This window comes from Sarcophilus harrisii, chromosome 1 (genome assembly GCF_902635505.1).
Source record: "Sarcophilus harrisii chromosome 1, mSarHar1.11, whole genome shotgun sequence".
In the NCBI taxonomy this organism is placed as follows: Eukaryota; Metazoa; Chordata; class Mammalia; order Dasyuromorphia; family Dasyuridae; genus Sarcophilus; species Sarcophilus harrisii.
Genome location: NC_045426.1, coordinates 108,448,661 through 108,461,053, shown reverse-complemented (window position 1 = coordinate 108,461,053; position 12,393 = coordinate 108,448,661). Strand labels below are relative to the sequence as shown.

General features: G+C 36.5%; 1 protein-coding gene across 2 annotated transcripts in view; it reads left to right on the top strand.

Annotated features, from left to right (window-relative positions):
* The first annotated feature begins 1,920 nt into the window (after positions 1 to 1,920).
* The window catches only part of LURAP1L (leucine rich adaptor protein 1 like), a 53,549-nt gene continuing 43,076 nt past the window's right edge, over positions 1,921 to 12,393 (top strand). The window contains exons 1-2 of one of the 2 annotated variants that reach the window (XM_003762143.3): positions 1,921 to 2,214; positions 2,351 to 2,961. In XM_003762143.3, the coding sequence (XP_003762191.1) occupies positions 2,668 to 2,961 (294 nt within the window). In that variant the 5' untranslated portion in view covers positions 1,921 to 2,214; positions 2,351 to 2,667. Of the gene's footprint in view, positions 2,962 to 12,393 lie in introns of both variants that reach the window. The other variant, XM_031961788.1, reaches the window with a different exon arrangement.

Below are 12,393 nucleotides of genomic sequence, written 5' to 3'. Positions count from 1 at the left end.
AAAAGCTGATCTATTTTAGAATTAGAATAGTCTTCTATCTCATTCCACTGTAGTCTCTCCTTAGGTTAAAAGAATCAGGTCAGGAATGTTAAAAGTAATAGAACTTTTTTATTGGTACATTTTAATTCACCCAAGAAAAGGCATAAGGCTTACTTGAGATCTCAGTGGCATATGAAACCAGAGGCCATAGTATAGGGAATCAGGACAAAGGATTCATATACACAAACATCAAAAGACAAGATATTGGGCCTCAGGTATAAAAATCTTTACATAACACCAGAAGGAAAGGAGAGGTCAATAATGGTCTTGCAAAAGTTCGTATTCTAGACCTGCCACACCCAGGTGATAACAGATATTCTTTTTATTCTTTCTAGGTGCCAAGTGGGAATACTGGGTATTTTATCACATCCATATCTGTACAGTTCAATGACACGAGTGCCATGGATTTTATTGGGAAGGAGGTGGTTTCCGGCTACTTGTGTCTTACTAAGTATCTTACTTAGTGTCTTACTAGTATCTTTGATGACATTGTCAAAAACAAAAATGACATAGGGAAACATCATGAACTGGCAAGCCCCACTGTAGAAGTATGTGTCAAGGAAGATTCTAGAATAAAAGATAACAAGGAAGAGAAAAGCTGTGTCAGACAAGGTGGGGGTGGGAAGAAGCATTGGGGAAAAGGTACAGTATACAGAGAAGGTAATCAGTTGCAAGAAAACTCTGCCCTAAAATCAGAGAAGTTTTTGGAACTAGCATAAAATTACAGTGTAATTATTTTTTTTAATCAAAGAAGACAGGATTTTCCTAAATATGGGACAAGGCATGCAGTTGCTTCAGTAAGTTAAGATTTAGCTTTCTTCTCTTACTCCATAAAGATGTCTCTGAAAGAAACATTTGATACACAGCAATATGCTGACTACATTCAAGTTATTGTTGCTATTTAGAATTAGAACACTAGGATTTCTGCTATGTTGACTTCCCTACCACATTGAAAAAATAAATTCAATTAAGTAAACTTTGCTTTTTCTAGCCTTATAAGGTATCCTAAATGAGGATGCACTGAACACAAATTCTAGGTTGCATGGATACAAATGAAAAACTTCAGTGATGTCAATAGTAATGGATCCCAGGCAAGATCAGAACTCAAACATCCATTAGGTCTCCATTGAGTTGAGTAACCTATTAATTGAAAAATCCCAATGAAAATAAAATATCATTTGACAGTCTTTGGGGGTAAAAACATTCTAGTTCTTTAAATACCATATTATTTCCAAGTGCTAATTACTGAGTCAATTCAATGGTTCATGTACCTCTGAGGAAACCTACTTTGTAAAATTCTCTTAGGTTAATAGACGTGGCATTGCTTAGGTGGAATCAGAGCTAAAAACAGTCTTTAACAACAATTTCCCAATGGCTTCCTTTTAAAAAAAAAATGTTCATTTTTCCTTTTTTTTTTTTTTTTTTTAATATATCTGAGGCTTTATACAAGCTGCTTCCCAATGTTTTCTGACTATGGTAAGGAACTTAAAAACATTTAGTAAAGTATATAATTTGAAACACTGTTATGGTAAATTTTTCTTTTTTTTTTCTTTTTCACATAAAGTAATTTGGAAATACCTCAAATGCTGGGCTTTCTTTTCTTAGTTTTTGGACAGTGACATAACTTAATGTCAGTTGGCTTTTTTTCCTTTAACTTGGGATACTTTTTAAAAGTGTAAGGTTAAAAAAAAAAAAAAAACAACTACGTGTCAGAGAGCAAGAAACCTAATGATCCTACTAGAGACTCCCTAAAAAATGTGACGCCCATACTCCCTTACGACCAGTAGGATTAGAATGATTGAGATTTGCTCTTCTTTTCTGTGATTTACGGTACAAGGGTTGGCCCTGCTTTGGTCCACCTGCCAGTGGGGTTTAAAGTTTCAGAGGATCCGAGAAACACAATGACTTGGATCAAACTGCCCAAAGGAGAAGGAGTTCAGTCGTGTTAACTTCCAAGAAGCAGTTGAACTCCAGCTATGCTGAGTATCTCTCTTTAATACATGTACACAATACCGGCTTTTTCAGTGACCAGAGATTTTTGACACTACAAGATAAATCTGAAAACTTGGAGACATACGGTTGGAAAATGAAACAATCCAGGAGTGTTACTGCATCCTTATATTGTTGCCGTGCTGTTGCAGATGGCAGTCAGTGAACACTGCAATGGTGTGAATGGTCAGTTATTGAGATTTTTTTCCCCTTATAAGATAAAACAATTTTTATATATTTTTCCGAAGTCGCGACTATTTTGCAGCGCGTCCCCCCCCCAAAAAAAGATATTAACCCAATAATAATTATGAACTATTTTCAGATGAGCCACTACCCCTAGTTAGCTGTGGTCCCTACTCCAATTTGCTGCCTGTGTGAATCTCAAGAGGCTAATACTAGACCTTGGAAAGAACGATGAACTCTGCACGCCGCGGTTAGATTCAGAGAGGATATAGGAGGAAATCTGCTGCTCTGGTTGCCGCAGCTTGCAAAGGCTGCAGCTCTCTTTAATCCGAAGAGCCTGGAGTGTTGTTTTTTTGTTTTTTGCTTCTTTTTTGTTTCTTGTTTGTGTATGTGTGTGTGTGTGTGTGTGTTTTTGGGGGGGGTATTTTTTTTTTTTAATTTAGAAAAGAAGAAGCCATGGAAGACGGCCCACTGCTAGATCTGAGAGACATCGAACTGAAGCTGGGGCGCAAAGTGCCAGAGAGCCTAGTCCGGTCGCTCCGTGGGGAGGAGCCGGGCAGGGACAGAGACCAAGACAAGGACAAGGACTTGGGCAGGGGGTGCAGCAGCAGCAGCAGCAGCAGCTGCAGCTTGTCTCCCTCTTCTTTTTCCTCTTCTTCGTCCTCCCCAGCCTCTGGCTCTCCTAGACGTAATAACTCCAGTGCTCTGGAAAGACTGGAAACGAAGCTACATCTTCTCAAGCGGGAGATGGTGAGTAGCGAGCTGCACTTCCGCCGCAAGCAGAACCAAGCGGGTCGCGGAAAGCGGGGGTGCTAAACGGGGGAGGGGGAGGAGGTTGTGACAAGTGTAGTTCTAAGCTGGGGTACTAATGCTCTATTGAATGCAACCCAGAGCAGGACGGAGGAGGATGGTGGGGGAGGAGTAGAGGGCGCGTGTGCGTGATGCTGGGGGAGGTGGGAGGAGGAGGGAAGGAGGAAAAAGTAGAGAGGAAAGCTACTGACCAAAGCGTTTGTTTACCCTGAACTTTGCTCGGTCAGAGTTCGCTCCAGTGGCAGGCGGATTCTACTCTTCCCTATGTACTTTGGGTTAGAGCTGTCAAGGTGTGCCTAGCTTTTTCTCCTCCCCCTATTTCCCTCCCAGTTTCTGCTCTTAAAGTCTTCCCCATTCCCAAGGCTGATTGTTTATTTACATAATAACTAAGAAAGGAAAATTAAGAAAGAAATCAAGCTAGAAAAACTTTGAAGCTGCCTTGCTTTGTGAAAAGAGCAACTGGACTTGGAAAGAGCCTGGCTAAGAAAAGGACCTTCAAGATCGAATCATTCAAAGCGCCCATTTTACAGAGAATAAAACTGAGGTCTTGGAATTTAGTGGGATTACAGAATTTTAAACTGTCAGGATCTTTCGAGATGAAGTTCATAACCACCCGTAAGAGGAAAATGAGGCTCAGAGAAGTCATAGGTTTTGACTGGATGGGACCTTAGAGATCATCGAGGCCAATTCCTTCGATTTATACATGAGAATATTTGAGGCTCCCAGAAATATTTAGGAGCTTTTCCAAGGTCCTACAGGCAAGTGGCCAAACCAGTATGGAATCCCATGTCTTCTGGACTACGAATCCAGGATTCTAAACCCTCCACCTGGCGGTTTGGATTTATCATTTGCTAGTGGTGGACATGTTACCTATTCTCTCTTGAGTCTCAGTTTCCTCGTTTATAAAATGAGGGATGGACCCAGTGATCTAAACATCAGATCCTGTGAGGGGAGCTGGGACAGAAAATCCATTTGGTCCTTCTAGCTCTTGTAGTTTGAAACTTGGTGACCTTATTAAGTCACTTCTCTAATCTGGGTCTCAGCCACCTTCATGTGTAAAACAAGGGAGTCGAGTTGAGTCGGATGATATGCAACTATTCTCCTCCGTTTGACATGTGATTTTTTTTTTTTTTTGCGGGGGGAGGGGAGGGAAGAGGAGACCGCTCCAGATAGTGCCCCAGTTGCATTGTCAGGAGTCGCCAATTTCTGACGGATCCGATCGGATGGCTCACTGTCTGAGTTATGGGAAGGTGGTGGCCAGGTGTCTGGGGTTAGTGGGGCAGCAGCTGCAGTTTCTCTAGAGGCCCTTGTTTCCCCTCGATCCTCCACAGCTGGATCCTAAAACAATGATCCCGTGGGGGTCACAATAGACACTCTGAATAGCTTCTCTAACCTCCTTCTCCCCAGCTGTGTACTGGGGAAGTCATATGACTTTGGCATCTTTGATCCTGGGGAGCAGGTGATCTCCAGACTTGGTAATTTCTTCTTTTCCGTCCTCTGTAGTATACATTTGTGGTCACTGATTTGGCAAATGTTAACCAGTGAATTCAATACTCGGGAAAACTTAGTACGGGTGCATGGAAAAAGAAAATAAATGAAAAGCAACTGGTCTATGAGCCAGCCTTCCTTCTTTGCCAAATCTTGCTTCCAGCGGGGGGAGGGGCTCAGCAGCAAGAGAGTGGAATCCTGGGGAGGAGGTGGAGTGGAGGGAGCTGGGCAGCAGAAGGGATTCACTTGACTGATTTTGCAGATTCTGGGAACTGGGCAGTAAAACGAACCAGCCAGTTGTGTTTACTTAGTTCCAGTCTTATTGCACTTTCGAGAACCTCGGTAGACAACTAAACATCTTGAAGTTACCATAGCAAACAGAGAGAAGAGCCATTCTTTTAGGGTCACGTTCTCACTTTACCTTTCAATCTACTTTCTTCACAAGTGCTTCACGTTGTCCCACTCAAGTCTCTATAAAACAAATCAAAACAAAAAAAACAGCTTCTGAAAATATTCCAAAAGAACTTGGTTCACCAACTCAATGTCATAAAAAATAAAACTTGCAAGATCTCTAATACAATTTTATACAAGATATTAGCTTATATCATCCTCTGTTTAATGCAATACAATATATAAGCAATGCTTTTCTTAAAAACAATCCTGTAAAGTAGTGCAACTATTGATGTCTCCATTTTTTTTTTTTTTTCTCAAATGGAGGATACAGAAGTTCAGCTAGGTTACAATCTGACACAGCTATCTGAGTCCATTGCTTATCCTTATGGCTTGACTGCCGTCTGCCTCATCCCACAGTAATGAGATACTGTATATCCTGTGTATAATGTTTCTGTATATATCCATTTATCATGGATTCTTGTCTTTTGTTCAATTTAAGAAACACTTAATATCCATCTAACATAGACAAGGTATTACTGACATTCAATCAATGCCTTCCAGGAATTGAAAGTTCATTATTGGGGTGATGACATATTTGTTTCTATCATGTAAATGTTTGGACAAAAATAAGAAGAAAAACCCTGAAATCTAGGAAATGTCAATGAAAGAGCTGAAGGCCCTAGATATATTTTTGTTTCCTTTTATGTGTTGTTGCCAAAGATATGTTGTCTTATCTAATTTTTATCACATAGTATGTCCACTTTAAAAGCTGTTACATTAATTGATATCTTTTCTGTCTGGAATATATGGAATCATTAAACTAAGGAGAAACACAATATCCACATTAGAACTGATGGTTCTATGTTAATCTGTGAAGGAGATTTTCTTAGAACAAGTTTCAATTTAATCCACCAAGAATTTTTTAAGCATCTACTATATATCAAGCTCTAAGGATACAGGGATAAAATGAAAAGCAGTTTCTGCCCTCAGGGAGATTATATTCTTCTTGGGCTGGGTTATAGATACTACAATCACACAGTCAAATGAGAAGAGTTAAGGGAGAAAGACATTTTTGGAGGTAGTAGAGGAGTTGAGGCTTGAAAGTTAGTCTAAGAAGTGGGGTTGATGATAGTTCAGTCCAGGTGTGTGCTGTCCTAGGTAAAAGTCTGAAGGTGAAATATCTAAGCTGAGTACAAGAAAAACCAAGCAAAGTATGTATATTGATGTAGAGAGTATTTAAACTGTGAAATATTGTGAAATACCAAGCTGAGGAAATGGTAGGGAGCTAATTAGAATCTTAAACAGAAGAGTGACTTGGTCTGACTTGTGTTTTAGGAAGATTATTTTGGCAGCTAACTTGACAGCACGTAACAAGCACTTAATAAATGTTTATAGATTGACACTGATTTATTGATTGACTTGAATTTAATTCCAGATATATGAGTGGTAGGAATAATTGTTGGATAGGCTCGTGTGCTCCTCATTATGTCAGAAGAAATCAAAGAAGGTCCCTAGAATATTTTGTTGACTATGCAAAACATGGCAGAATATAGAGACAAGAGTCATATAGGTTAGGTAAACATACATGAGTGTCTACATTATTGTTGGCAGTACTCATATAATGTGAGATCACATAGCCATTGAAATATTTCATTACTCCTGTGAAAAGTACTCAGTATTAAGTATTTATATAAGGGCAATCACTCCTTTAATCATGATGAAAATAAGATTGTAATATATACAATTGGTTACTTTGAAGAAAGTACCAGGAAACCACCATAAAAATTGCAATGCAAAAGTGTGGGAGAGGGGGAGGAGAGGTTGGTGGATGTATAAATTAGCATAGAACTGCAATGAATAATCAGTGGTGTTAATTTAATTGTTAAAAAAAAACATCTTTAAGTAGGTTTCATTTTGAAACTTAGCAAGTGATTTCAGTTAGGTGTTTATCAGTTTTAGTATTTTTAATCTATTATTTCTTCAATTAAAGGTCCAAATGTTTTAATATGTATCACTCATGAATGACTTATAGATTTCACAAATGAAGTACTAATTGTCTACAATATCACTTAGTTAAAACAAGTAATACCTAATCCAAATGATTTATTTTGTCTTTTCTGTCACTCTAACACAGGTATAGATAGGAAAAGAAGGAGAGGAAAAAGATAAATATTTGACCAGACAGAATTTCAGTGTGTATACAAAATATGAGGTTGCTACATATTATTAAACCCTGAGAACCTTCTTTAAAAAATGAACTTAATTAGATTGATTGGCATCTGTATGTAAGAACTGAATATAACTCTGTGTATGTGTGTATACATGTATGTGAGTTATGGTATTCACAGGTGGGCTTGTGCCCTATATCTGTGATATTATTAATGATAAGAGAGTATCATCCTAAATATAAACTTTTCAGCTTGATACTAAATGACTTGTTTATGATTTCTGTGGTCACATAGCCAGTACATATCAGAGACAGGAATACAAGCCTTATTGACTCCAAAGACATTAGCCTTCATTCTCTCCACTAACCCATACTGCATCTCTATTTTGATAAGACAAACTCTGAGTTAGATGGGAATATCATGAGCAATCTTATTCAACTCATGTATGACTGAAAAATCCTTCTGTATTATTATTTTTTTCCTTCACAAATTGTCATCCAGCCTTCTCTTGACCATCTCAAGTGAGGAGGAATCTATTTTGCAAGATAACCCATTTTACTTTGGGGTCATTCTAATCATTAAGCTCTTTTTCTTCCTTCCAGCTTAAATCTAAGCAACTTTCACCCATTTCTCTTATCATAATTCTGTCCTCAAGAGACAACCAGAATAAATGTAATTCCTCTTCCTTATGATAGCCCTTCTGAGAAATCTAGAAATTCTCCCCTAATTCTTCAGTTCTATAGTCTAAATATCTTTATTTCAAATGATCCTCATATAGCATGTTCTCAAAAACCTCAACCATCCTGTATTCAAAGGACATTTGCTAGTTTATCAATATCTATGTAATATGATACTTGTAACAGAAGACAACACTGCTGATATGCTATGACCAGTATATAATCTCTTTCATTCTGGACTCTATGCATCTTTAATGCAGCATAAGATCACACTTGTTATTTATGTTGACACACCACACAGTTAAGAGGCAACTCTGTATTGAATGCTGCATTAAGAAGCCTTTGTTCAAGTCTTACCACTGACATATACTAGATATGTGACTGGGAAATTTTTTTCACCTCAATGATCCAGATGTCTGAGATTAAAAATTACCACATAAATCAAAGGCAATAGCAAGAAATTCCAGAATGGTACAAAGGTGATAAAACTTTTAAAATAATATATTGTAGTGTTAATCACATAAAAAAAATCAGTTATTAACACAGAAGTAATAAAGACAAATAATAGGATTTAAAAAACAGATGGACACTCTCTCCAAAGTTGTAATCACTGAGGAAAAATAAAAATGCCAGATTTAGAACATATCTTTTAAGTTTATCTACAATAATGGTATTTTAGTATTTTAGATTTCATATTTATAACTTAATATTTTAGGTTTTGTCAAATCTAGATAAAGTACAACATTCGCCTAATCTACTATCTAATAATCTTGCTGAAAAGAGAGAGAATTGGATTGAACTGAGATGAGCTATTCTTGGTAAAGAATAATAGCTCTTTGTAACCACTGCTTCATTTTCTAGATGTCTGCAAAACTTCTATTAAATAAAAACATACGAAGTTTTTGCCAGGGAATATTTATTAAGACATAATAGCACAGATAAACTGTGCTAAGCATTAGAGACACATATACAAGTAAGAAAAATAATTTCTCTCCTTAGAGAGGTCACATTTTATTGGGGAAGGGTATAGTGAGGAGATAGATAGTCTTTAAGTAGTACTGAGTCTCAGACTTGAGGAAAGCCCAAATTAGGGCTAAGGGACCCAGCAGTAGAGTACAAGGTTTTTAGTAGGAGGGGACCAGAATGATGATTTAAAAAAAAAAAAAGATATGATGAGAAAACAATTCCAAATCCAAATCAAGAACAACTCCAATCGGCTAAAGTTTATAGACTGTATTCTATAGATAGTAGTCTCCAGTTTTTGGAAAATGGAACATTTGCCCTTTTCAAGACATATACTACTTCTATTTTTTCCCCATAATCTTTCAAATATCAGTGACAGTGACTCAGCAATTATATTTACTAATTCTTTCAATTATCTTAGAATGTAGTTGCTTTGGGTCTGGTGGTAGTATATGTAAATTATTAGTTTAACAATGTACATGGAATATCCAAATTTTATTTTCATGTCTTAAGTTTGGTAATTCTAGGTATATATGAGGTAAAATTTTCACATCCAATTGGTTTTATGTGTCTTCATAATCATAACTAGTATTTTGATCATTTTGGTTATTTTGCACATGGAATTTTCCTTAAAGCATAACTTTGCAGCAGTGTGATTTAGTAATACTGCTTGGAAAATATAGTGCTTGATGTGTAGCAGTTAGAGGTAAAATGGTTCCATTGAGCAAAAATACTGTTTGGATTTGGTGAGGCAGAGACAGAGCCCCACTAGTTTCTACAAACAGAAGGTACAGCTGTTAACCAAAGACAGACACCACCATATGCACTCAGTATGGGAACAAAACTGTTAGCCATAATTATGTGTCTGCCAATCACTCCTAAGAGAAGTACCATAAGGCAAAGGCTCAAATAAATGCAAAATACAATGAAGTAAAGATAGATTCATTACTTATTTGTGAGTGAATAATATATGGGGGTGGGAAGACATTTTAAGCCGGGAAGTTTGTAGGAATGGATTCAACTAGCACATTCTATACATTTCAAGAACTATAGCTACATACAATTTAAATATAACCACAGAATTCATGATTGTATAAAGACCACCAATGGCATACATAGAAAGGAGGCTAGGATTCACATGTCAATCAGCTCCATTGACCACCTCCATTTGTCAGCTGTCCTGTTCCTCAAGAAGCAATGCAGCATATTGTGATATGAGTCCAGAATAAGACCAACACTGTCATGATTCTATTATTCATCTTGGTTGTTTTGTCTAGCTTTTACCTTTCTCCCGGTGGGTAACCAACAGACTTTGGCAGGACTTTATCACCTACCACATTTCCCTCCTTTCACATTTTTTTCCCTTTCATTTTATGCTCTGTTCTTGAGGGAAAGGATGTGAATATATGTATCATGTTACTTATGTTCTTCTTGTATCCCAAAATCATGGTATTGGATTCCCTGCCTCATCTCTCTTTTCTATTCATTTTCCATCTAGATGCCAAATTGCTAATCTTAAAGCATATGCTGGATCTTTTCACTTTCCTGCTGAAGAAACCTCAGCAATTATATTTTGATTGTACCAGGATAAAATACAAATACTTATATGTGTGTATATGTATGTATGTATGCATATATACATATCATCTCTTCTGATAAAACATTTCCCTAGAGGGTGAGGAAGCTTTCATTTTATTTTCCTTTTTATTTCTAAGGTCTAACATAATGTTTGGCACATAATAATCGCTAAATAATTTTTTGTTGATTGGTTGATTGATGTTTTTCCCAAATAGAATGTAAGCATCTTGAACACAATAACTTTTGTCACTGTGTGCCCTGTGCTAGGCATAATAGGTACTTAATGAATGTGTGTTGATTGATGGATTCCCAAAATAGAATATAAACTTCTGAAAGAGTATTTAATTTAGGAATAATATTGGAACATAGTAGGTCCTTCATAAATATTTGTTGAATGAGTAAAAAAAAAAGTACATTGCAAATTAAGAAAATCTACTTTGGAAATTCAGGCAGATTTTTGAAACCCACCACTCATTTTAGGCATGCTGGCTAATGCCAACTATGAGAATACCCAAAATCAGTGACACTGGCTCTCATTTTCATCAACAGATTGATTGTTTCATATTTTCGTGACCTAGGCTCTTGGGAGTCTTTTGTTCTAGGGAAAGTTGAGTAAGAAAGTAAAAGAATTAAAACAGAGAGTAATAAAGGGCATAGAAAGGAAGTCAGTCCAGGGCCAGAGCCTAGGAAGGGAGAGAAAGGAAGTGAGTAAGAAATTGAAGCCTAAAGGTCTTAAGTAATAAATTGATAGTCAGGTTCTTAAGATGATGAGTTGGTCTTTCTTCATCTAATTTGACTTTTATGATTTTTCTTAGCAACCTGATACATTTTGTTTTGATTTGATTGGGGGAAAAGAACAATCCATTTAAGGTCTTTATTTGTGATGTTCTTTGGATTTTTTAAAACAATTTTACAAAACAAGAGTTTGACTCAGGAAAGTAAAAATAAACAAAAAGAGGAATTGAACTACAAATAGCACTATAACATCTGAACTTTATTTCTTTAGCTTGAGTGTATTCAGTGTTTGTTTATTCAGCATTTCTGTACCAAGGATTTAGAGATGGATGTTCCTTTCTCTGCATGTTGGTATATTCCACCATATTGTTTTGACCAGTTAAAACATTGAACACATATTTAGAAAATGCCCCCACTTTATCCATTAAATATTATCAATTCATGAAAAGAATATATACTCTATCACTGAGCCATAGGTCTTAGAGTTCCACAGTTTTCTTTGGATGCTATCAACTTCTCCCAAGTTGGTAATGGTTCCCCTTTTGGGCCAAAGACTCTCTGAGCTTTCCACCTTAATTAAACTTTCCTGGTTACTTAATCTCAAATTGCACTTTTGAATTTCCTAATCACTTCTGATTTTCTTAAGCTGAAGTTCCTTAAATTCAGAAGCTTGCCTACACCAAAACTCAATTATTATTGCCCCTTCTACTACTTCTGTTCTTGTTTCTGAGTGTCCTATTCTTAGCATCAACTTCTTTCTTTCCTTTTTAGCACTTGAATCCACATACTGCACATCACAAAGGCACATTTTCTAGTTGTTATTTACAAGTGAAATAAGAACGTACCTTTCTAAAATAAAATGTCAAAGATAGCTAGAAATATGTATAAAATAAATCTAACCAGTTCTTTGATAGATGTATTTCCTTCATTCCCCCATCTCTAATATGGAAATTGGTAGTGATAATTCATTGTGTTAACATACAGTCTGATTATGTAAAAAAGTATTCCTCAAGTAGTACTTAAGAGAGAAGAAAAATAAATTGTTATGCCAGGGACAGACCTTCTGCCAAAAGAATGCTAGATTTAATCAAAAGCCTGGAGTCTTTATAACTAGGCTATGCTACTACGTACATTTAGAAATTTGGGTAAGTCACATTTTTTTTTTTTGCACCTCAGTTTTTTCTATGTGTGAAATGGAGGACTAGATGAATTCTGAAATTCTTAAACCTGTGATTAAAATTCAAGTTTATTGTTATTATTTGTCTTCATATTTAAAGTGGACCAATGACATCATGATGTTGGGGTCAAGGTACAGAGTACTCTACAGTGGCTGATCAGTTCAAAATGATCTTGGAAAGTTCTACCACAAA